Source organism: Scylla paramamosain, chromosome 10 (assembly GCF_035594125.1).
Source record: "Scylla paramamosain isolate STU-SP2022 chromosome 10, ASM3559412v1, whole genome shotgun sequence".
In the NCBI taxonomy this organism is placed as follows: domain Eukaryota; kingdom Metazoa; phylum Arthropoda; class Malacostraca; order Decapoda; family Portunidae; genus Scylla; species Scylla paramamosain.
Genome location: NC_087160.1, coordinates 27,934,432 through 27,956,931, shown reverse-complemented (window position 1 = coordinate 27,956,931; position 22,500 = coordinate 27,934,432). Strand labels below are relative to the sequence as shown.

General features: G+C 42.4%; 2 protein-coding genes across 2 annotated transcripts in view; both read right to left on the bottom strand.

The window, feature by feature from the left end:
• The window catches only part of LOC135104480 (zwei Ig domain protein zig-8-like), a 69,912-nt gene extending 59,017 nt beyond the window's left edge, over window positions 1–10,895 (bottom strand). The window contains exon 1 of the mRNA XM_064011997.1: window positions 10,019–10,895. Within this exon, the coding sequence (XP_063868067.1) occupies window positions 10,019–10,094 (76 nt within the window). The 5' untranslated portion in view covers window positions 10,095–10,895. The remainder of the gene's footprint in view (window positions 1–10,018) is intronic.
• A 2,327-nt stretch (window positions 10,896–13,222) lies between these two features.
• The window catches only part of LOC135104477 (ribokinase-like), a 23,819-nt gene continuing 14,541 nt past the window's right edge, over window positions 13,223–22,500 (bottom strand). Inside the window, exon 9 of the mRNA XM_064011994.1 lies at window positions 13,223–13,361. The gene's annotated coding sequence lies outside the window, so the exon portion shown is untranslated. The remainder of the gene's footprint in view (window positions 13,362–22,500) is intronic.

The following is a 22,500-nucleotide window of genomic DNA, read 5'->3' as shown; positions in this document are numbered from 1 at the left end:
CGCAAACCTCCTCCTGCAGCGACAGTGGCAGCGGCTCCCGCGCCAGGAAAGTCGCCTCGGCCGGCGCCACCAATGTCCAGGGGGAGCTGCACCTCGGTCAGCCAGTCAAACATTACAAGGAGGACGTGTCGCTTTAGGGGACAGTGCTGTCCTAGAAGCTTCCTCAGCTTCCTCCTTATAAGTTTGTACTGGATCAGTTTCAGCTGATCCTCATTGTGTCCCTTATAAGTCTGCAGATCCTTGATTTCCTCGAGTGGTTGGTGGCGGCGCCACGCCAGGAGGAGGATGCAGGAGCACCCCATCAAGAGGGCGCCACACAGCGGCACCGCCACCAGGCAACACGCCGCCACCACCAGCCTTGTGTAGAAGTCCTCGTGCTCCTGCTCGGCCAGCAGGATCTGCTCCTGCAAGCAGGCCAGGCGGGCCTTGATGTTCACCAGCAGGGGCACTAGCTCCCGCCAGTCGCTGACGGGGATGCCACACTCCGCCAGGGGATCCCTTGAAGAAGCGGGCCTCAGGGGCCCCAACCACCAGGCAGTGGCCAGCCGCTCCCGCACCTTCCCCATATGAGTGGTGTGGGGACCGGCTTGCTGCCACGCCTCCACCAGGAGTCCAAGCGTGCGGGCGTCCCTCACCGCGCCCCACAAGGAGGGAGCGATGAACGCCGCCGCCACCACCACAGTCACCACCACACAGATGCTGGAAGTCTTTGCGCAAGTTTTCATTCTGGGTTTGATTCGATATTGTGAGGAGAGAAAAAGCAGTGGCGAGGTGGATCACCATTGATGGAGCTGCTCCACCGACATCATCACTACACCTGCTACTACTACTACGTCTACTTTACCATTACAACTAAACAATCTTTGGCAGGCGCCTGCGACACCTGACTTCTCTGTTTGCTCGTTAATTATGACTTTTGTTACGTACTCGTCCGCCCGTCTGTCTGTCTGCCAGTGTTTCTTCCCTCCCTTTTTCCCTCTTGGTTGCAGTTTAATTAGAGTTCAGGTCATGAACTGGGATTGGTTTCTTCTCACTCTTTCCATGAATTTGTGGAGAAGGAACCTGAGTACAAGTACAAACTGATGAATCATGAATACATGTAACTGTTCATGAAAACATTTAGAGCTTCCTTGCCTCGCTCCTGCCCCGCACCCCCTTGCACGTCACAACTACGTCACGTAAAGCCTTCCCCTGTCCGAATGTCTCCTCGGCTCTTGCCAACTTCGCCTTCAAGGCCAAAACTCCTTAACAAAACACACTTGGCAATGCTTTGTAGTGCCATAAATCAGGGAACAGTGTCAAACAAGCTGCATCAAAATGTCATAATGATTCAGTTGTTTGTTTAGAAGATATTTGTGAAATATAATGCCTCGTAGTGTCTGAAACGAATACGAGTAGTAATTAAAATGCACCTTTTCATGAATTAACGGAGAAGCTTAAATTATGTACAGAGAGAGAGAGAGAGAGAGAGAGAGAGAGAGAGAGAGAGAGAGAGAGAGAGAGAGAGAGAGAGAGTGTGTGTGTGTGTGTAGTGGGAGAAATGCTACAAAATATCAGAAAACGAATGAACAAAAGAGACACAGACGGACTGACCCACTGAATGCCTGACAGACAAACAGGCATACACACACACACACACACACACACACACACACACACACACACACACACACACACACACACACACACACACACACACACACACACACAGAGGCAAAAGAAAAACAAAGGAAACAAACTCTCTCTCTCTCTCTCTCTCTCTCTCTCTCTCTCTCTCTCTCTCTCTCTCTCTCTCTCTCTCTCTCTCTCTCTCTCTCTCTCTCACTGGAAAGCTCAAAAGACCGGGGAAACACACACGATATAAATAAAAAGTAATATAAATAAAATAAGATAAAATAAAATAAAAATAAGAATAAAAATGGCAGGCACAGTGTAAAGCTCTGTAGCACCACTGAGGAAGTCCCGGCTATGGCAGGACATGGGTGGCAATAACTGTGGTCAATATGCAGTTTTTGTAACCAACGATCTAGGGGGAAAAAACAAGAGTGCGTAAGCTTATTCTGGTTTTTAAAATATCCCTTCATATATAGACACTTTTTTTTTTTTGTTCATATTTCATAAGAAAAAAATTCTGCAACTATTATGTTTGAAGTTGTGCTGCTTACTGTGTACTCAGGGAAGGCTGAGGGAGAACAGAAAGGTGATGCAAGCGGAGTGTGCCAAAAGATGTGAAATAGGAGAGCGTGGGACAGAGAGGGAAATGGGAACGAGAGAAGACACGAGTTGGCTAACACACATATAAAAGGGGAAAAAAAAAATGTGTACATCTAAAACCAAAAGAAATGTTAGTTGTTGTACGTCAGAAATAATACAAACTGAAATTAATAACAAAAGTTAGAGAAATGAGGTAACAAATATAAAAATAAATAAATTGTAGTGCAAATGTAAAAATTAAGGAAATGACAGTAAATGCGTGTGAAGAATAGTGCACGCGTGAAAGTTAACGTAAGATATTCTTGGATTTTGTAAATGAAACATAAATAGATAAATACATTCAAATAAATAAATAAATGAATAAACAAATAAATAAAAAATCAGAAAATAAGAGTGGAGAAAGGAATGAGGAAGTCAGATAAGGTATAAGGGTCCGAGGAAAACAGGAGTATAAAGAACAGGGTGAGAATATACATGAAACGTACGTTATTGTGCAGCTTTGTGAGTGAGAGAGATGAGTGAAAGGGAGGGTGGGGAAGGTAACGAGGTGCAGAAAGGAATTGGGGATAGCAAAGACATGAGTTGGCAAATATACCTAAAGAACACTGCAAAGGAAACAAAAAAGTGAACCCGTGTTATTCCATAGTTTTGTGAGTGTGAAAATGAGAATAAAAAATACTTGGAAGAAAGCTTGAAACGTCCGTAATGTTGAATTATGATATACTATAGTCAGTATTTATAATGAAAGAATGATAAAAGTATAAGGAAATTAGTATATTGAACAGAAAATGCCTAGAAATGAAGAAAGAGCACAATAATGGAATGCAAATGTTGAATAAAGAGCGAGAGAGAGAATACATAAAATACCAAAGTTATGGATGCTAAACAAATGATGCCAACAAATTTAGTTCCTCAAACAGGAGTATTGATATTTGTGTTGTTGTTGTTGGTGGTGGTGGTAATGGTGGTGGTGGTGATGGTGGTGGTGGTATTGGTGGCGGTGGTGGTGGTGGTGGTGGTGGTGGTGCTGGCGTTGGGAGCAAAGGCTATCCAGTTGTTGAAATTCAGTAATACTTATGATGATAGTAATAGCAACAACAACAACAATTGTAAAAATAATAATAATGATTATTATTTTTATTTATTTATTATTATTATTATTATTATTATTATTATTATTATTATTATTATCATTATTATTATTATTATTATTATTATTATTATTATTATTATTATTATTATTATTATTATCCCTATTATCATCATTATTATTATTATTGATAGCATTAAAACTATTATTAATATTATTATTATTATCATTATTATCATTATTATTATTTCGAGAGAGAGAGAGAGAGAGAGAGAGAGAGAGAGAGAGAGAGAGAGAGAGAGAGAGAGAGAGAGAGAGAGAGAGAGAGTGGAGTCTTGGATGGCTGAGGCAGGTCGTGGGGAGCGATGTGGGAAGTGATCAGAGAAAAGCATTGGAAATGGAAGTACAGAGAGGAAAAGGAAAGAAAGACCTAAGACAAGATGGAAAGATTGCACTGCAGTGGATATGAGGGAAAATAGCGGAATATCAACATGGCAGGCGACAGAGCCAGGCAAAGGCTCCTCATCGAAAACAGCGACCCCGTGTAAAGACGAGAAGGTAAAGCTCACGAGGAACAAGAGTATATATATATATATATATATATATATATATATATATATATATATATATATATATATATATATATATATATATATATATATATATATATATATATATATATATATATATGTAAAAGAAAAGCAGACTCACAACCTCTCTCTCTCTCTCTCTCTCTCTCTCTCTCTCTCTCTCTCTCTCTCTCTCTCTCTCTCCCCTGAGAATAAATTACATGATTTGTTCATGATAAATCTGATAAATCTAAAAGGAATTTAAAAAAAAATATTAGTTAATATGCACCTTTTGATGAATTAATGAAGGTTCATAAACTGTATAGCCGGACAGAAAGAGAGAGAGAGAGAGAGAGAGAGAGAGAGAGAGAGAGAGAGAGAGAGAGAGAGAGAGAGAGAGAGAGAAAGAGAGAGAGAGAGAAACATCAGTCCAGCATAAGCTAACCTCATCACCACCACCATCCACAGCAGCACCTGCGTCTTGTTCCCGTGCACCACAAAGGCTGGCCAGCCTCCACTCACGTCTGTTGGCTCCCCGCCTATTCCAAGTCACCTCATCAAAACTCCTCATCTCTTCTAAGCCTGATATAGCCTAACACGACTAAACATAACATTACATATATTTCACCTGGGCTAAGATAACTTATCCTAACTTATCCGAACCTCACCAAAGATAAAGTAAGCTACCATTCAACACAGCCTGCCGTAACCTCACCTTGTTATACCTGACTTCACGGAACTCTTCCTCACAAAACGTAACTAAACTCAACTTGAATCACTAAAGCGCAACGCATGTCCATTTTGGCGCTACCCTCGCATGCTGAATTACTTAGAGAAAACAATAAATAAATAAATACATTTTCTAAAAGTCTTCCCTCAACAACCACCAACTACATATGTAACGTAAGAGAGCAAGAATCTGACATACGCAGACGAGGCAAGGGAGATGAATGTGTGTGTGTGTGTGTGTGTGTGTGTGTGTGTGTGTGTGTGTGTGTGTGTGTGTGTGTGTGTGTGTGTGTGTGTGTGTGTGTGTGTGTGTGTGTGTGTGAAACAGCGCGAGTGAAACACAATTAAGGAGAATAAATGGAAGAGGCCTAGATTCCCTCATGTTCCTTCTTGCTTATTGTTATTTTCCGTCCTTTTTTCCTCCTCCTCCTCCTCCTTCTCCTCTTTTTTTCTTTTCCTTACACTCCACACCCCCTCCTTTCATAACTTCCTCTACATGAAAATAGTTCACACCATTTTTATTAACACACGTCACTTCCTCTCCCACTTTTTCCCCTACACACACACACACACACACACACACACACACACACACACACACACACACACACACACACACACACACACACACACACACACACACACGGCAATTTTCTGAAAGGGAATGTATGTACAGGGGCGGATGTATTTATTTTTAGGCAGGTTATCATGCTCAAAAAATAGACCGGCATTTTATAACCCTCCGGCGTGCCTCCATTTGCGTAAATAATATAACCCCAGAGTGTGGGGGGCAGCTCTCCTCTTTAACACCTTACTCCACACACTGCAACCCTTGGGCACGCCTCAGCACATCGTGAGGGGTGGGAAGATAAGTGGTAATCATTTCACCTCTGCATAAAGAACCGGGTTTGAGGGAGTGGGAAGATGGGAAACGAGTGGATTTGATAGTGTTAGTGTTTCGTTGCTTGGAATGAAATAGTTTAGTTTGCTTCGTGAGGATCCAGAAATGCATTGATTTATCGCTCAATATTGGTTTAAAGAGCATAGGAAGGTTAGCATTGCGAAAGAATTAGTGTGTCAAGGTTGATTTCGACCGTAATATTTCAACATCTCATTATTTCTAAGTGAAAAAGAGACTAGTCACAGGCTACAAGAAAATAGACAAGAAGAAAAGAGCAAGTTCAATTACATCACTTCAGAAAACATAATAGGAAACGGACTTGACAATTTAGGTCTGCAGATGTTCCGAGATTACCTTCTTAAAGCAATTCAGTCACATGACCATATTCTGAAACACTTCTGCGCTGCACCACGACTACTCTCAAAAAGTTCATGTTTAAGTTACACTGGTTTTTAAGGCGGTTTATACGGTTCTAGTGATAGATTAAGAAACTTTCTACTTAAAAACACGAGAAAAACTCTTGAGAACCCAACTAATCATTTCTGTGTCCTTTGGAAACAGTCGTGGTGAGAAAGAAAAACGTTTCAGAATATAAATAAAAAAGCAGAAAAATAACCAGGACGTTAGAGTCTATTCCTTTCTCCACCGTCCTGCCAAGCCTGAGCCAGTGCAGGTGTGGCGTCTCAGCATCTCAAAAGGACACACTAAAGAGAGAATTATAACAAACATAACCTGTACAGTGTCACCAGGAACATTATTGGTAAATTTATTCCGTAATTCGTACGTGAGGTAAGAGAAAGGGGACTTCAGAATCATGGCAGGTATATATTTAGCTGCCCGGGCCCATCAGGTACGTGGGTTTATTTACGCGTGTGTGTGTGTGTGTGTGTGTGTGTGTGTGTGTGTGTGTGTGTGTGTGTGTGTGTGTGTGTGTGTGTGTGTGTGTGTGTGTGTGTGTGTGTGTGTGTGTGTGTGTGTACGCGCGCATTATCCCTTGGTTTTATTACAGTTTCAGACAATGCTCGTACACTACCCTCCTAAAGTATAAGATCTTACTAAACTGACACTTTGCCCATGTATAAGTTTAAGCCCAAAGACAGTAATGATCAACAAATTATAATTATTCCTATCTAAACACTCCTCACTGCCGCACGTTCCACCCCCATGCTACCCATCCCAGCCATCTCAGCCATTCCAGCCTCATCCATCAGTCAGCGGCTTGATGACGCGGCCGACACTCCTCACGGCGGCGGCACAAGGTGAAATTACACATGCGGATTTGGAGTCCAGACGAGCAGCTCCCACGCCGCTGATTTACGGGAAGTGGCTGTCGGGGTTCGCGGGGAATATTGAGGTGGCGAAGTGCGGCCAGAACAACCAGCCAGCCGTCTTGCACCACGTGGGCTCAAAGAGAGAGGTGTGTACTCGTGCAGGGCCGCGGAAAGGAGAACGGTTAAAAGGAGGAGGAAGGAGACGCAAAGGAGGGAGGAAGAGAAATAAAGGAGAGGGGAGGAAACGGGAAAGAAAGGACGGAAGAGGAAAGCTTGCGGAGAGAAAATGAGTCTGCATCGAGACGTGACAGACGTGCCCTGCATCTCCTCCCTCCTCATGTTGCTGCTCAACTCTGCCGCACACCACCACACACCATACACAGCACCCCGCGCCACACACCACCACACACCATACACAGCACCCCGCGCCACACACACCACCACACACCCAACCACTCCGCCACACTAAACACACCCCGCCACAACACACACCGCCCTACCAAACACACCACTGCACACCCCGCCATGCCCTGCACACCCCGACACACCACACCACACCACATCACCACACACCCCGCAATGCTCTGCACACTCCGTCACATCACACACACACACACACACACACACACACACACACACACACACACACACACACACACACACACACACACACACACACCACCACCACCAGACATCCTATCTCACACCACACTGCCACACACCCTTCAATTCCACACACACTACTAAACGCACACCACCGTACAGTCCACTAAAAGCACACACACACACACACACACACACACACACACACACACACACACACACACACACACACACACACACTACACACACCTTACACCACCACACAGGGCCTTACGCACACCACATACGCCACCTATACCACTCATCATTATAGACTTCACCATACATCTGTGAGAGAGAGAGAGAGAGAGAGAGAGAGAGAGAGAGAGAGAGAGAGAGAGAGAGAGAGAGAGAGAGAGAGAGAGAGAGATTACAGGGCCACAGGGAAGAGAAGAATGGATGGCAGAAGAGAGCGAAGAGAGCGGCTAGGAGCGACAAAGGAGAAAGGGGATATACGAGTAGATAAGGTTATACGAAATGGAGATTGAATTGCAGGTAACTTCGTAAAGAGAATGGAGATGAGAGGCAAGTCATTCACAGGGAAGAGGACGTGAAAGGTTAAGAGACGACAGGGTGAGGGAAAGGATAAGGAACAATTTTTCGGGCAGATGAATACCGCCCTTGGTTTAGTGTTGGTTTAACCCTTCTACTCTTCCCCCATTACTTTCTCATAATCACTTACAACTTTTTAAACACATTTTCATGCTGCAGATTCTTAAATACGTAGTTTCGTAGCTTAGAAAGGACAAAATTAACCTTCTACTGTCTTTTCTGTGTGTCCATGCAAATAATTCCTTACGGTGTTCTGAATGTTAAGAAAGGATGGCGATACCAGTAGAAGGGTTAAGCACACTACTCTGTTTAGGGATACGCTCGTCACTCATCGGCTTTACACTACGAGAGATCCAGTAAGGGTGTTGAGAGAGAGGTGTGGAGGTGGTCGGCGGGTGACGGGAGCAGGTGAGGCAGAACAGGTAAGAGGACGCTGGAAAAAAAAAAGGCAAAGAAAGTAATGGCAGTGACTTTATAGCATACCATTTCTCAGACTGTGACGTCCATCTGGCCTCACAACACCCGCCGGCTCCCTCCCCTGTGGCTTGGGCGGGGTCTGCTCCCCCCACTCCCCTACCTCCCCTGCCGCCACCCATGCACCCACGGGTCCGCCATTTAATCCCGCTCACCGCACGCCGCTGTTACTCACAGTCCGCCTCGAGAAACACAGCAGCACACTTTCATAAGCCGAGCTACATACATTTCCTTGAAAGCATGAGGTCGTGAACTGCACTCATGATGCATAATTATGGTTGCAGTGTGTGTGTGTGTGTGTGTGTGTGTGTGTGTGTGTGTGTGTGTGTGTGTGTGTGTGTGTGTGTGTGTGTGTGTGTGTAAGGTATTATGATGATTATAATACATTAACCATTTTTTCAGACATAAATCCCTTTCCAGAATTTCATGAACGAACCGGATTATTTAATGGCAACGCCCGCCCGAACAGACGAGCGTACGGGCACTTACACACACACACACACACACACACACACACACACACACTACCATAGTGCACATTGTGAATAAATTAAAGAGCTTTCACACACACACACACACACACACACACACACACACACACACACACACACACACACACACACACACACACACACACATTTTAGTGTACCACCCGTAACGAACATTAAAAATAAATTAAAGGAATTACACACACACACACACACACACACACACACACACACACACACACACACACACACACACACACACACACACACACACACAAGGACGCACGCACGCACGCACGCACACACGCACATTACGTACCGTATCACTCGTAGTGCACATTAAAAATTAATTAAAGGACACACACACACACACACACACACACACACACACACACACACACACACACACACACACACACACACGCACGCACACACTTAAATTCTACGTATTCGTGTGATAAAACATGAATGGCTTTATTTTTCTTTCTTTTGCCTCGAAGTCGATAGCTAAGCAAACACCGAAGTAATGCATTATGCATTGACATTCCTGTCGGCAAACAGAAGTGAACCACGTTCGGAATCATTTCCTTAGATGAGTGTGTTCGATTCGTCAGTTATGCGATATGATTCAATCCGATTAAGTTTATATACGTAAGGACGGGCCATCCCCGCCCAGCCTCTCCGACACACACAGCCCTGATCTGTGTGATTACAGCTGCTGGTGCCGGGCAGATAGTGGTGCGTTATGGCCGTCTCGCCAACCATTAGATGTGAAGGGTCACGGCCAAAGAGCGCACAGAGACTTCGTCCACGACTCACGCGAGACTCATTCCCGAAACATTTACCTTGACTTTTCTGCCTTAATGAGCCACCAGGTGTTGCTCGCTTGAATCTTTTACATTCGAATTTCTCACGTGGATCAAGACAGGATAAGCCCATGGTTTGCGCGTCTTCGTCTCTGGAAGCACTGCGAGTAAGGCTCGTACTAAAGCTGATTGGTGCCTCACGAGCGGCTTAAATGACGACCTGGATGGATCACAAAGCGTCCCTCACCACGATTACTGCACTCACCTGGCTCTCACACTCACCTGGATCGCTGTCGGCCAGGTGAGCCAGGACGGTCACCACCACCACTACGCCCAGCGCCCTGCACTCGCCCACCATCGTCCGTCCTGTCACACTCGCCGAAACTTCACAAACAGATTTTTTTTACTGGTTTCTTGCTGCTTCTATACGATTTTATAAGTGACTTTGGGCGCCTGGGGAACCCTGAGAGTCTGAGTCAAACTCCCGGTGAAGAAGAGGCGAAGGCAGAGACGCGGGAGGCTGAGCGGCGGGGATCCCAGACCCTTGCGGGGTCTGCCTGCGACTGCAGCAACAGGCTGACACACGACAGGACACGAGGCCCCGCGCCGCGCACCCCGCCCCGGCAGCCTTCTCTCGCCTGCTGAACCTATCTAGTATGGATAGCAGAGCTACAGCCCCTCACCACCACCTGGAATAGCAGACTCCCGCACTCTGACACTAGTGAGAGTGCCATGTTCATCTAGTCTGGCCACAAATGACTTAGGCCTCACCAACATCTGCCACACCACCAACACACTCTAACACCCTAATGCACCACACAACGACACAACAATTTACTTGCAATCTCCATTGTGGAATATATCGAACTCTGAAACACAACAATAGACTGAAGCAGTCTGTAAAGTAAGAGGTAAGGCAAACCCTCAATGGAAGAAAAAAAAAAAAAACGGTGTATACTTCAACCTACTGGCGAAGCACCGGTGGCAGGTCCCGCGTGGGTCCTCGAGGAGAGGAGGCAGGTGCATGGGGCAGGTGGAAGAAGGAGATAAATGCCACGTTACCAGCAGGTGACTGAGGGAACGAGGCTAATAAACAAATAATTACGCCTCAGGGAGCGCCTCATAATTTACGAAGGTTTTACATTATTAATATTCTTTGCTCTCCTGCAATTTTATCTGATGTGTGTGTGTGTGTATGCATGCATGTATGCACACGTGTGTGTGTGTGTGTGTGTGTGTGTGTGTGTGTGTGTGCGTGTGCGTGAGGATTTACGAATATTTAACCAACACTAGTGATTTGTTTAGTGTTGGCAGGCAGATGTTGGCTGTCGACTGTTCCGTGTTGACTCGAGTATGATTCCCTCGTCAGCCATGAGGTGAAGTGAACTGGCCATTATACACAGCACTGCTATCATAAATGCTGAACTACTGCCGCTGCCTCTCCTCACTATACAGCTGGTTTTGTATTGCCTCTTTGCATATTACTCTAAATGAGGCAAATACATTAGGCGTGATAAGTACGTTGTGTTTCATTTACTAGTTGAATTACTATGGGCGTACATTTGTATACGCTAGGACATATACGTATATATATAAAGTACGTCTATAGATGGCGATGATGAACTAACGTAAACTTGAACCGCAAAAAATCCCTCCAACCTTTCTTTTCTTTCAACTTTTGTTACTCTCTCTCTCTCTCTCTCTCTCTCTCTCTCTCTCTCTCTCTCTCTCTCTCTCTCTCTCTCTCTCTCTCTCTCTCTCTCTCTCTCTCTCTCTTTTACAGGTATGAGGGCTTCCCGTGTGGCGATGCTGAAAGAAAAAAAAACATCAAAACAAAGGGGAAAAAACACGTAGCGGCCTCGTAGTGGGCTCTGAGGACACGCCGGATGCATGTGTGTTCAGCTGCTGGGCGCGAGACGGACGGACAAGACGAGACCAGACGAGACGGCACGATGTAAAGGTGATGCAAGGAAAGCATGCGGGCACTGCGGCACCTTCCCTTCCTTCTTGCTTTTCAAAATTTAACCCCACGAAATATCCCGGAATAAAAAGGAGTTATAGTAGTAAAGGGGGTAATTGAAGCTAAGGAAACTGTGTAACAATAAAAGCGTGTGTGATTTTGAGGTCAAGGAAGTTATAAAAGATAAGAAGTGTGAAGATGCAGTCAAGGAAATTACAATAACAAAAGGTATGGTCCATGAACAGCAGAGATCGTCAATAAACTCCGTCGACGCAACTCTCCTCGGGATGAAAGGCATCATATCTGGTGTCATTTTACAAAATTTTATCCTTTTGGTTCACAACTCAGTAAATTTTAGATGAATCGCAGTATATTACGATAATTTCACCAATTTCTGCGTATGCAATCTTTGAATCAGTGAGCCTTTGCATAGATTATGGTATGTGTGTTGATGTCATTTTCACGGATTTTAGGCACTCAGCTCTCAAATCTGTAATTTTTTTAGTGAATCGTAATATATAAGGGTAATTTTCCTATTTTAATTATATTCGCTCAACTCATGAACCACTAGATGCGTCGGGTTTTGCTGTAGTGTGCAGTCATGGACAAAAGTCAAGTAACATTCGCACTCACCACCACCGTGAGCAGCGGTTCCCTTCAATCCTAAGTCCTCTGATCTCTTCACAGTCTACCGGTCATCTGACTTTGTGAGGAAGTTATCAGCATGACGCAAGACTGAGGAGGAAGGTAAACATGGGGATCGTGTGTGCAAAATGTTTCGTGAGTTTTGACCATGACTAGCCTGCTGCCCATTGCTCTTTTTACAGCGTACAAGTCATGCTAAAAAAAATAAAATAAAAAAAATGAAAGCGACAGTGACTCGAGTTTCACACAAGATTACAGGATGAAAGGATGTCTCTACGGTTCGTCTTCGTCATAACAGAGCCAGTTCACGCCAAGCCAGGTCATCTTCAGTGTTTTGTACAACGCACTTCCGGGCTTGATTGATCACTGGCGCCACACCGAAGGGATCACGTGGCGCCGCACTGCCGCTTCTGGAAGGTCATGCTGTAATAACACGATGAGTGGCAGACAATACTCACATCTGAACTGCATGCAGCTACCATTTTTGCACGTGCTCCCAGAACTCGGCACGCAATACGGAATGTGTACTAGCGTGGATCTGCAACAATGGTACAGTAAATAACATCACGAACAATACTTAGAACAGGACTGCATGTAGGTACGATGTCTTTGTATTCCCATAACTTATCTGACTATATGCTGGAGTTGAGTCTTCCCCGATACACTGACACACATTTGAGTGCCGGCCTCTTTCTGGTGTTACGGTACTGAAGGTATAGATCTGTTAGACTGACGTACAGAAACTACTCTAAAGGTCGAAGATTTATGTAAAATATAAGAGTGGACATAAAAACCCATAGCGAAATTTTGTGTAGAGTGTAGTACATTATGTAAGAGCAATTAAACCTTTGCCGTGAGGTGAGAGAGGGTAGAAAAAAAAGTGGCAACCAAAAAATGTTACATCTGTACTCTGCTGCTGCTGTTCTGTTATATCTGTACGTACTCAACCGCTGCTGTTCTGTTGACGTCACGAGTACAAAGGATGCAGCTGTAATGGCTCGCTCTCTTCCTTTCACATCCCTGTAAAAATAATAAATTGATAGATAGGTAGGTGAGTCCACAGGTAAATGAATACAAAATAAAAATCAAAGGTATATATGAATAAAAAGAAAAATATATAGACAACAGTAAAAATTCTAATAATAATGATAATAATAATAATAATAATAATAACAACAACAACAACAACAACAACAACAACAACAACAACAACAAATGAAAAAACAAAATAAAATAAATAAAATAAATAAATAAACAAATAAATAAAACTAAGTGAGAAAACTTTGCAAAATTATGTTTTCAAGCCAAACTAAAATGTTGTCGGTGTTGGCGCGGAAAACTGTACTATTTCAGCAGGTGAGGTCTGAACCTGCCGAGTGTCTGATGATGATAATGATGCACCTGGACGTTCTGTGATGTTTCCCATTACGTTTATTGGCTTTCATCTGATTTTCTCTCTCTCTTTTTTTTTTTTTCCAAATGCCTGTAATGGTGACGTACGGTTCCCCAGCGTAGCGGTGTCACAGTCTAGTACAACATGCTTCAGAGGAAACAGCCGTCTTTGGCAGCCCCCTCCCCATTTCTTTAGCTTTGCTGAGTCTTAACATAAAACAATTAATTATCTGATCTCCGTCTGAGAAAACAATGTATAGAGGCTGGAAATAACGCAAATCGGATATTGAGATCCTTCTTTGGGAGTCTTCATATCAAAAGTAGAAGTCTTGAGGTGATATTAAAGTTATATTTAGCGTTCGTCAAACCTCATCTAGATTATGCTGTACAGTTCTGTTCCCAATATTTCAGGAAGCATATATGTATGTCTATTAGAACCAGTACAAACGAGAATGACCAAAAAAGTGCAGGGGATGAGGAGTACTCCTTACGAAAAGAGATTGAAGTTTTTGAATTCACGTTTCTTGGATAGGTGCAATTTAAGAGGGTACCTGACAGAGGTTTTTAAGTACTATAAGGGACATAACAAGAGCGACGTAACAAAAATTTTTAGGGTCAATAAACAGGACAGTACAGGAAATAATTGGTTCAAGCTTGATAAAGGTAGATTTGAAAAAGTGACAGAAAGGAATTAGTTCTCAAATAGAGTGATATATGAATGGAACAGACTCAGTAATCAGGTTATTAGTGTTGCGTCATTAGGGAGCTTCAGAAGATTAGACATATTTATGGATGAGGATGATGGGTGGAAGTAGGTGGGTATGTTTCATAAAGGGAATGCCACGTGTAGGCCTGACGGCTTCTTGCGGCTTCCCTTATGTTCTTATACTAATTTCTTTTCAATTTATGAATATGAATTTCGGTGGACTCTGTGACATTCTTATTTGAGGTAACTGTACACGAGACGATGACGAGGCGTAGCAGTGCGTGTGTTTAAGTGTCAGCATTCTCCTTGCGCCCTTTCCCCAGGCATGATTCTTTTCCTGTTCATCTGTAACTCTCATCCCTTGCAGATTTATCCTAAGTCCGCTGCCACCCCCATCTCTCTCTCTCTCTCTCTCTCTCTCTCTCTCTCTCTCTCTCTCTCTCTCTCTCTCTCTCTCTCTCTCTCTCTCTCTCTCTCTCTCTCTCTTTTGTATGTTGTCAATCTGTACTTTTCTTCTCAGCCTTTCGTCCATCACTCTTGCCAATATTTTCGGTCCAGGCTCCATCAGTTTTATCCCTCTGTAGTTTTGTTTGTATATATGTACAGTACAATAAAGATTCTTCTCCATCCCTCTGGTATCCTCTCCTCCAATATTTTGCATATCAGTGCCAACATCCAGTCCACTCCTTTGTCATCAAGTGCTTTTACCATCTCTGTTGCCGACTCAGACAGTTCTGTTGCTTTCCCTCTCTTCATCTTGCTTATTGTTTTCACTGCCTCCTTCCGCTGTAAGCTTTATACTGGCCTTGCAACTTATCGATTTCATTCAGTATTTCTCTTTCGTTTTCTTTATGTTAGAGTTTACCATTAAAATACTTCTTTTCTGTTCTCTTCATATTTTCTGTCTCTGCCATTATATTTTACTTTCATCCTTTATGATTCCAACACCTTCCAAATCTAGTCTTGTTTCATGCCATTCTTTGGTGACTCTACGTATTGTCTTATTCACCTGTCATGTTTAGTTCCCCACACCATCATTGGGAATACTCCACTTTGCTGCTGCAACTCTCCTCTTTCCTTCTTTGTTAACTTACCAACATGCATAAATGAAACTCAACTTAATGAACTACATATCAAATTGAGTTCAAAAATCTTCGTGACTTAGTATGTTACAGTGCCAGTTTACCAGCTCAACTTTCTCGCATTTTTCTTTTTTATTATTATGATGAAGTGTTCTTAAAAACATATTAACCACAGTTCTTATCGTATAGCAAGCCTTCAACAGTGTACAAGTCAATACGTGAAATGTCCTTCGTTTGTTGTGCGTCCTCTCCTTTGAAATGTGCATGTCAGCAAACACGTGAAATCACTGATCTTTCATGTCATGGATCTCATTAAATATCTCTCAATTTAAGGGATCATAGGAACCATCGACCAAACTAATATTTCCTTTTTTTTTTTTTCCATTAAATTAAGAAGTCCAGTTCACACACACACACACACTCTCTCTCTCTCTCTCTCTCTCTCTCTCTCTCTCTCTCTCTCTCTCTCTCTCTCTCTCTCTATGCAAGTATATATGGAAAATCAGATTTCCCAAGAGAAGTTGATGTGGAAGGTGCCTGAACAAGAATAAAATGTAGTAAGCTAACTGCAATCACACACACACACACACACACACACACACACACACACACACACACACACACACACACACACACACACACACACACACACACACAAACACAAACATAAACACACACACACACACACACACGAGAGAGAGAGAGAGAGAGAGAGAGAGAGAGAGAGAGAGAGAGAGAGAGAGAGAGAGAGAGAGAGAGAGAGAGAGAGAGAGAGAGAGAGAGAGAGAGAGAGAGAGAGAGACCACGACCACTATCACCATCGCTTCAAATCACACTAATTCTTCTACGTAAACAAATATGAACCTTTCTCTAAAATATGAACCTCCTACGTATAGTTCCTTATTTTTTTTTTCCTATTAACATTAACACTTTCGCTGTAAAAAAAAAAAATGAAAGGGAAACTTTTTATTTTAAGCCGTATTGTCTTATTTTCCTTAAAAAGAACCATTTTCCTGAAGGCTGGCTCGTCTAATGGCGGAATAACGAAGACCCTGTGCCGCCCCTTCGTCGTTTGTGTGTTGACCCCATTTGTCGTTTGATTTTTATGTAGGTAGGTATATACTGGTACATTTACTGAAGGAGAGGGAACGGTATACTCTCTACTCTCTCTCTCTCTCTCTCTCTCTCTCTCTCTCTCTCTCTCTCTCTCTCTCTCTCTCTCTCTCTCTCTCTCTCTCTCTCTCTCTCTCTCACTGAGGCTGGAAGTTTAGTTTGGAAATATGAAGATTCTCAAATACTGTAGGATGGCAGATGATAGGAATAAATTTTGTTATCATGTCGTTAGAATAAAGGTTGATAAAGTTAGATGAAAAAAAAGAGATTGAAAGGAATTGGTTCTCAAATACTACTGTAGAGTCTTAGATGAATGGAGCAGACATGGTAATCAGATTGTTAGCTCTGAGCCATTAGGGAGTTTTAAAAGAAGATTAGATAAATGCGTGGATGAGGATGATAGGTTGAAGCAGGAATGTTTCATGGAGAGACTGCCACACGTAGGCTAGGTGACTTTTTGCAGCTTCCTTTATTGTCTTATGTTCTTACACTTTTACGAATCAATAGGGAGCTTTAAAGAGGCCAAACATATTTAAGGGCAGGAATCACTGGTGGGTATGCTTAAATATGTTTTTAGAGTGAATGGAACGTTTTGGCTGACCGACTTCCTGCAGCTTTCCTTATGGTAGTTTATTCTCTCTCTCTCTCTCTCTCTCTCTCTCTCTCTCTCTCTCTCTCTCTCTCTCTCTCTCTCTCTCTCTCTCTCTCTCATTACTACGGCACGTACATGAAAGACCTAACCCGGAGCCCTGTTACTATTGCTTTATGGTAAGAACCCAGGCATTCATCAACTTGTCGGGTGCCTAGGCGTGGCGGAAATTGCAAGAGGCACCATAAATTTAGTGCCACGCGCACCCAGCTACAAACGTAACTTTGCGCCAGGATCGCTTGTGTATCACTGCGGGGATGAATGGGCAGGGTTGGCAGGACTGGAGGGGGTCGGGGGTGTGGTGCGAGGGGGTGTGTGGGCGGTGACTTATCACTTCAGTAGACTCAGCAGGTATGGGGAATAGTTATGCTATGGGGCATCTTGCACTTGATTCTCTCTCTCTCTCTCTCTCTCTCTCTCTCTCTCTCTCTCTCTCTCTCTCTCTCTCTCTCTCTCTCGTTTGATAAGTATAACAATTGTATTATATGGAAAGTATGGATGTGAGTATAGTAGCAGCAGTAGTAGTAGTAGTAGTAGTAGTAGTAGCAGTCAAGGTAATAGAAATGACGGCAATTTCTGACCACTCTTTAAGGACTGACCTCTTATCAAACACTTTTTGTTGCCCTTGGGCAGTGCTCCTCTTACACAGAAATATAATAATAATAATAATGATAATGATATTAATAATAATAATAATAATAATAATAATAATAATAATAATAATAATAATAATAATAATAATAATAATAATAATAATGATAATAATAATAATAATAATAATAATAATAATAATGATAATAATAATAATAATAATAATAATAATAATAATAATAATAATAATAATAATAATAGGCTATCATGATCATTATCATTACCTTTACTATAACTTTTTTTTATGATAGGAGGGACACTGGCCAAGGGCAACAAAAATCCAATGAAAAAAAAAAAAAAAGCCCACTGAGATGCCAGTCCCAGAAAAGGGTCCAAAGCGGTAGTCAAAAATTGAAAGATAAGTGTCTTGAAAAGTCCTTCTTGAAAGAGTTCAAGTCATAGGAAGATGGAAATACAGAAGCAGGTAGGGAGTTCTAGAGTTTACTAGAGAAAGGGATGAATGACTGAGAATACTGGTTAACTCTTGCATTAGAGAGGTGAACAGAATAGGGGTGAGAAAAAAGAAGAGTCTTGTGCAGCGAGGCCGCGGGAGGAGGGGAGGTATGCAGTTAGCAAGATCAGAAGATCAGTTAGCATGAAAATAGCGGTAGAAGATAGCCAGACATGCAACATTGCGGCGATGAGAGAGAGGCTGAAGACAGTCAGTTAGAGAAGAGGAGTTGATGAGACGAAAGGCTTTTGATTCCACCCTGTCTAGAAGAGCGGTATGAGTGGAACTTCCCCCAGACATGTGAAGCATACTCCATACATGGACGGATAAGGCCCTTGTACAGAGTTAGCAGCTGAGGGGGTGAGAAAAACTGGCAGAGACGTCTCAGAACACCTAACTTCATAGAAGCTGTTTTAGCTAGAGATGAGATGTGAAGTTTCCAGTTCAGATTATAAGTAAAGGATAGATCAAGGATGTTCAATGTAGAAGAGGGGTACAGTTGAGTGTCATTGAAGAAGAGGGGATAGTTGTCTGGAAGGTTGTGCCGAGTTGACAGACGGAGGAAGCTGAGTTTTTGAGGCATTGAACAATACCAAGTTTGCTTTGCCCCAATCAGAAATTTTTGAAAGATCAGATGTCAGGCATTCTGTGGCTTCCCTGCGTGAAATTTTTTACCTCCTGAAGGGTTTGGCGTCTACGAAAAGACGTGGAAAAATGCAGGGTGGTATCATCAGCGTAGGAGCGGATAGGACAAGAAGTTTGGTTTAGAAGGTCATTGATGAATAATAAGAAGAGAGTGGGTCACAAGACAGAACCCTGAGGAACACCACTGTTATTATTATTATTATTTTTATTATTATTATTATTTTTAGGTCATTGATGAATAATAAGATGAGAGTGGGTCACAAGACAGAACCCTGAGGAGCACCACTGTTACCATTATTATTATTATTGTTGTTGTTGTTGTTGTTGTTTTTAAACGCCGCGTTGATATATATATATATATATATATATAGAGAGAGAGAGAGAGAGAGAGGAGAGAGAGAGAGAGAGAGAGAGAGAGAGAGAGAGAGAGCGTGTGTGTGTTTCACTAGTCCTGGCTCGTTAAGACCAGCATGTTGTAATGTAATTTATTTAGATGAGCTTCCAGCCTGTCGAGAAAGTCTCCTCTTGGTAAATATTAAGGCCCTTTTTTCCTATTTTTTCGGCTCCTACCACTACAATGTTGGAGACCTGGTGGGAAAGCGGAGTTTTCGGATAGGGAAAGCTAAAATAGAATCAAATGGCGCTTCTTACAGCCAAAAATAAGTAGGAAGCTGCCTACTACTGCTGCTGTTCTTGATGTGATGGTCGCCATGTTCTTGATCTTGCTGCTAGCATCCTAACCTAACTAAAGCTAAACCTAACCTAACCTAACTAAACCATAACCCAACTAAACCAGTAAATATGAAATAGAGCCGCAGCAGTAATAGGCGGCTCCCTATTTATTTTTGGTGGTAAGAGGCAGTATTTGGCTTTATATTAAGGTTTCTTCACCCGAAAAACCCCCGCTTTCCTACCAGGTACCAACATTGTAAGTAGGAACCCAAAAAAATTAGGAAATAGGAGCCGCGTGCCTCTTCTTAATATATACCCACCTCTTCATTATCTATTCAAAACAAGGCAGTCAGCCAAATCAAATACAGCTGAAGGCATGTCACCCACAAATACAGATACAGTTCCCTAAACTGGTAAATCCAAAGCAACACGCAACACAATAATAGCACATATAACTCAATGGTTAAATCAATACATGAAAATAAGAAATACTCACAACACTGCCAATCCAAAGATGATGAATAACACACTCTTGGAGCACCAAATTATGTCAAACGAAAGCAAACACTGCCGATTATTCAACATCAACTAATTCTGTAAGCAACCAACCGGATATACACAGGAACACGCACGCCACAAACTATAACTTTGCATCAACACAAGCCACACACCTCGCAACACAGCCACACAGTTCATCACGGCACTCACCGCAGTTCACTTATGGACACGGATACAGTACTCTACAACAGGGGGTTCCCAACCTTTTTTGTTCCTCTGTACCCCTTGGACATTTTTATAGGTTCCCGTGTACTCATAAATAAATTAATAATAAAAAGATGGAACTGTAATATTTTGGCATGATTTTATTATGAACATTTCTACCTATGTGTAGACTGCATAGGAATCTTAAAGGTGGCAACATCAATAAACTAAACTTGAGTAATTTACAAAATATATTGATCCATCACACACACATATCTTTTTTTATAATTATCCATAATGATTGTTACGTCCCGTACCTGATCCTTTCAGGCCCAGTACAGATTGCGGCCATGGTTAGTTCCATAATAGTGAAAGCCAAGTGGTGTTCACCCTATTCATGATATAATTTAGATGAAAGTTTTGCTTACTAAAATGAGGAAATTGAAAAAAAAAAAAAAAAACGACATTGTGCAATCTGACTGCAGATTACAACACCGTGTGTTGCACAGCAGTAGTTATCCTCTGAGACCCAATGTACCCCCTGAAAAGTGCAAATGTACCACTGGGAGTAAATGTACCCCTTGAACATTTTTATGGGTTCCCGTGTACTCATAAATAAATTAATAATAAAAAGATGGAACTGTAAAGTATGCAGTACACTCCGGTTTACAAAATCTGGCCGCGACCTTCCAGAGCCAACATCTTTTAACTGATATACATCGGTAACTTATCGTACATAACAATGCTATATATGGCCTTATTTACCTTCATAGCTCTGAACAACTATTTTAAGCCAGATAACGCCTGCACCTCCGCTTTGGAAGGCGATTGATCCAACAGGGGCGCCAAGTGAGACTGGCTGACTAAACCAGCCAATGAAAGTTTTACAAAATACGGAAAAACAAATACAAGGGAAATATAATTAAATCGGTAAATGTTTGTCAGTCACTCAGTCAGTCAATCAAGCGGTGGTGACGATTTAGAGAGAGGCGACACGCCAACCGAAGCACCGAATGAAACAATGAGAAAAGTACCGACTCACTTCTGCACAGACCCAACCACAACACAGTTTCTATCAGTGGTGAGTATGTAACACTCACCACTGCCTATCAACACTGTGTATCGCCTCACCTGTCAGCACCTGAAATTATTTATCTTTGTTCCCTCTCCCTTTCTGCGTGTGTTGAATGGAATTAATGTTACAGTTTAATTTGGTAGTAGATAGTCATGTATACGTACAATTAAACTGATTTAGACAGATAGATAGATAGATAGATAGATAGATAGATAGATAGATAGATAGATATAATTAAACTGATTTAGAGTTAGATAGATAGATAGAGACATTGATAGATAAATAGACAGCTTGACAAAGATTAATAGAAAACTGATAGATAAATTCATAAATACAGATAGATGGCTAATTAGACTGATAAATAAAAACAGAAAAGTAAATTGACAAGATAGATAGATAAATAGATAGATAGATAGATAAATGAATAAACAAATTTATCCACCAGTTAGTACACAGAACAAATAGATACATACTAGATGAAAAGACAAAGAAATATCGTCATTGCTGCACAGTATAAGTGATGTTAAAATGCTGTTACACCGCTCAAAAGCAGAATCATGAAGAGGATGTCATGGCAAAAAACGGGGAGGTTGGTGAGGATAACTCGGGTAAATGTGTCATTGAGGGTGAGTTTTGTGTGTCTGTGTGTCTGTGATTCACCTATGGTTGTCTGCTGGTCACCCATCCAGCCGTACCCGTACGGAAAGAGCTCAGAGTTCTTTCCGTAGGAGAACTCTGAACTCAGAGCTCAGAGTGACCGATCTTTAGGTAGGACTGAGACCACTTACACACCACACACCGGGACAGCGAGGTCACAAGCCCTCGAGTTACATCCCGTACCTACTTGCTGCTAGATGAACAGGGGCTACACATTAAGAAGCTCGCTCATTTGCCTCGCCGCGCCCAAGATTCGAACCCGGGCCTTCTGGGTTATGAGCCGAGCATGCTAACCACTATACTACACGGTGTGTGTGTGTGTGTGTGTGTGTGTGTGTGTGTGTGTGTGTGTCGTTGATTTGTG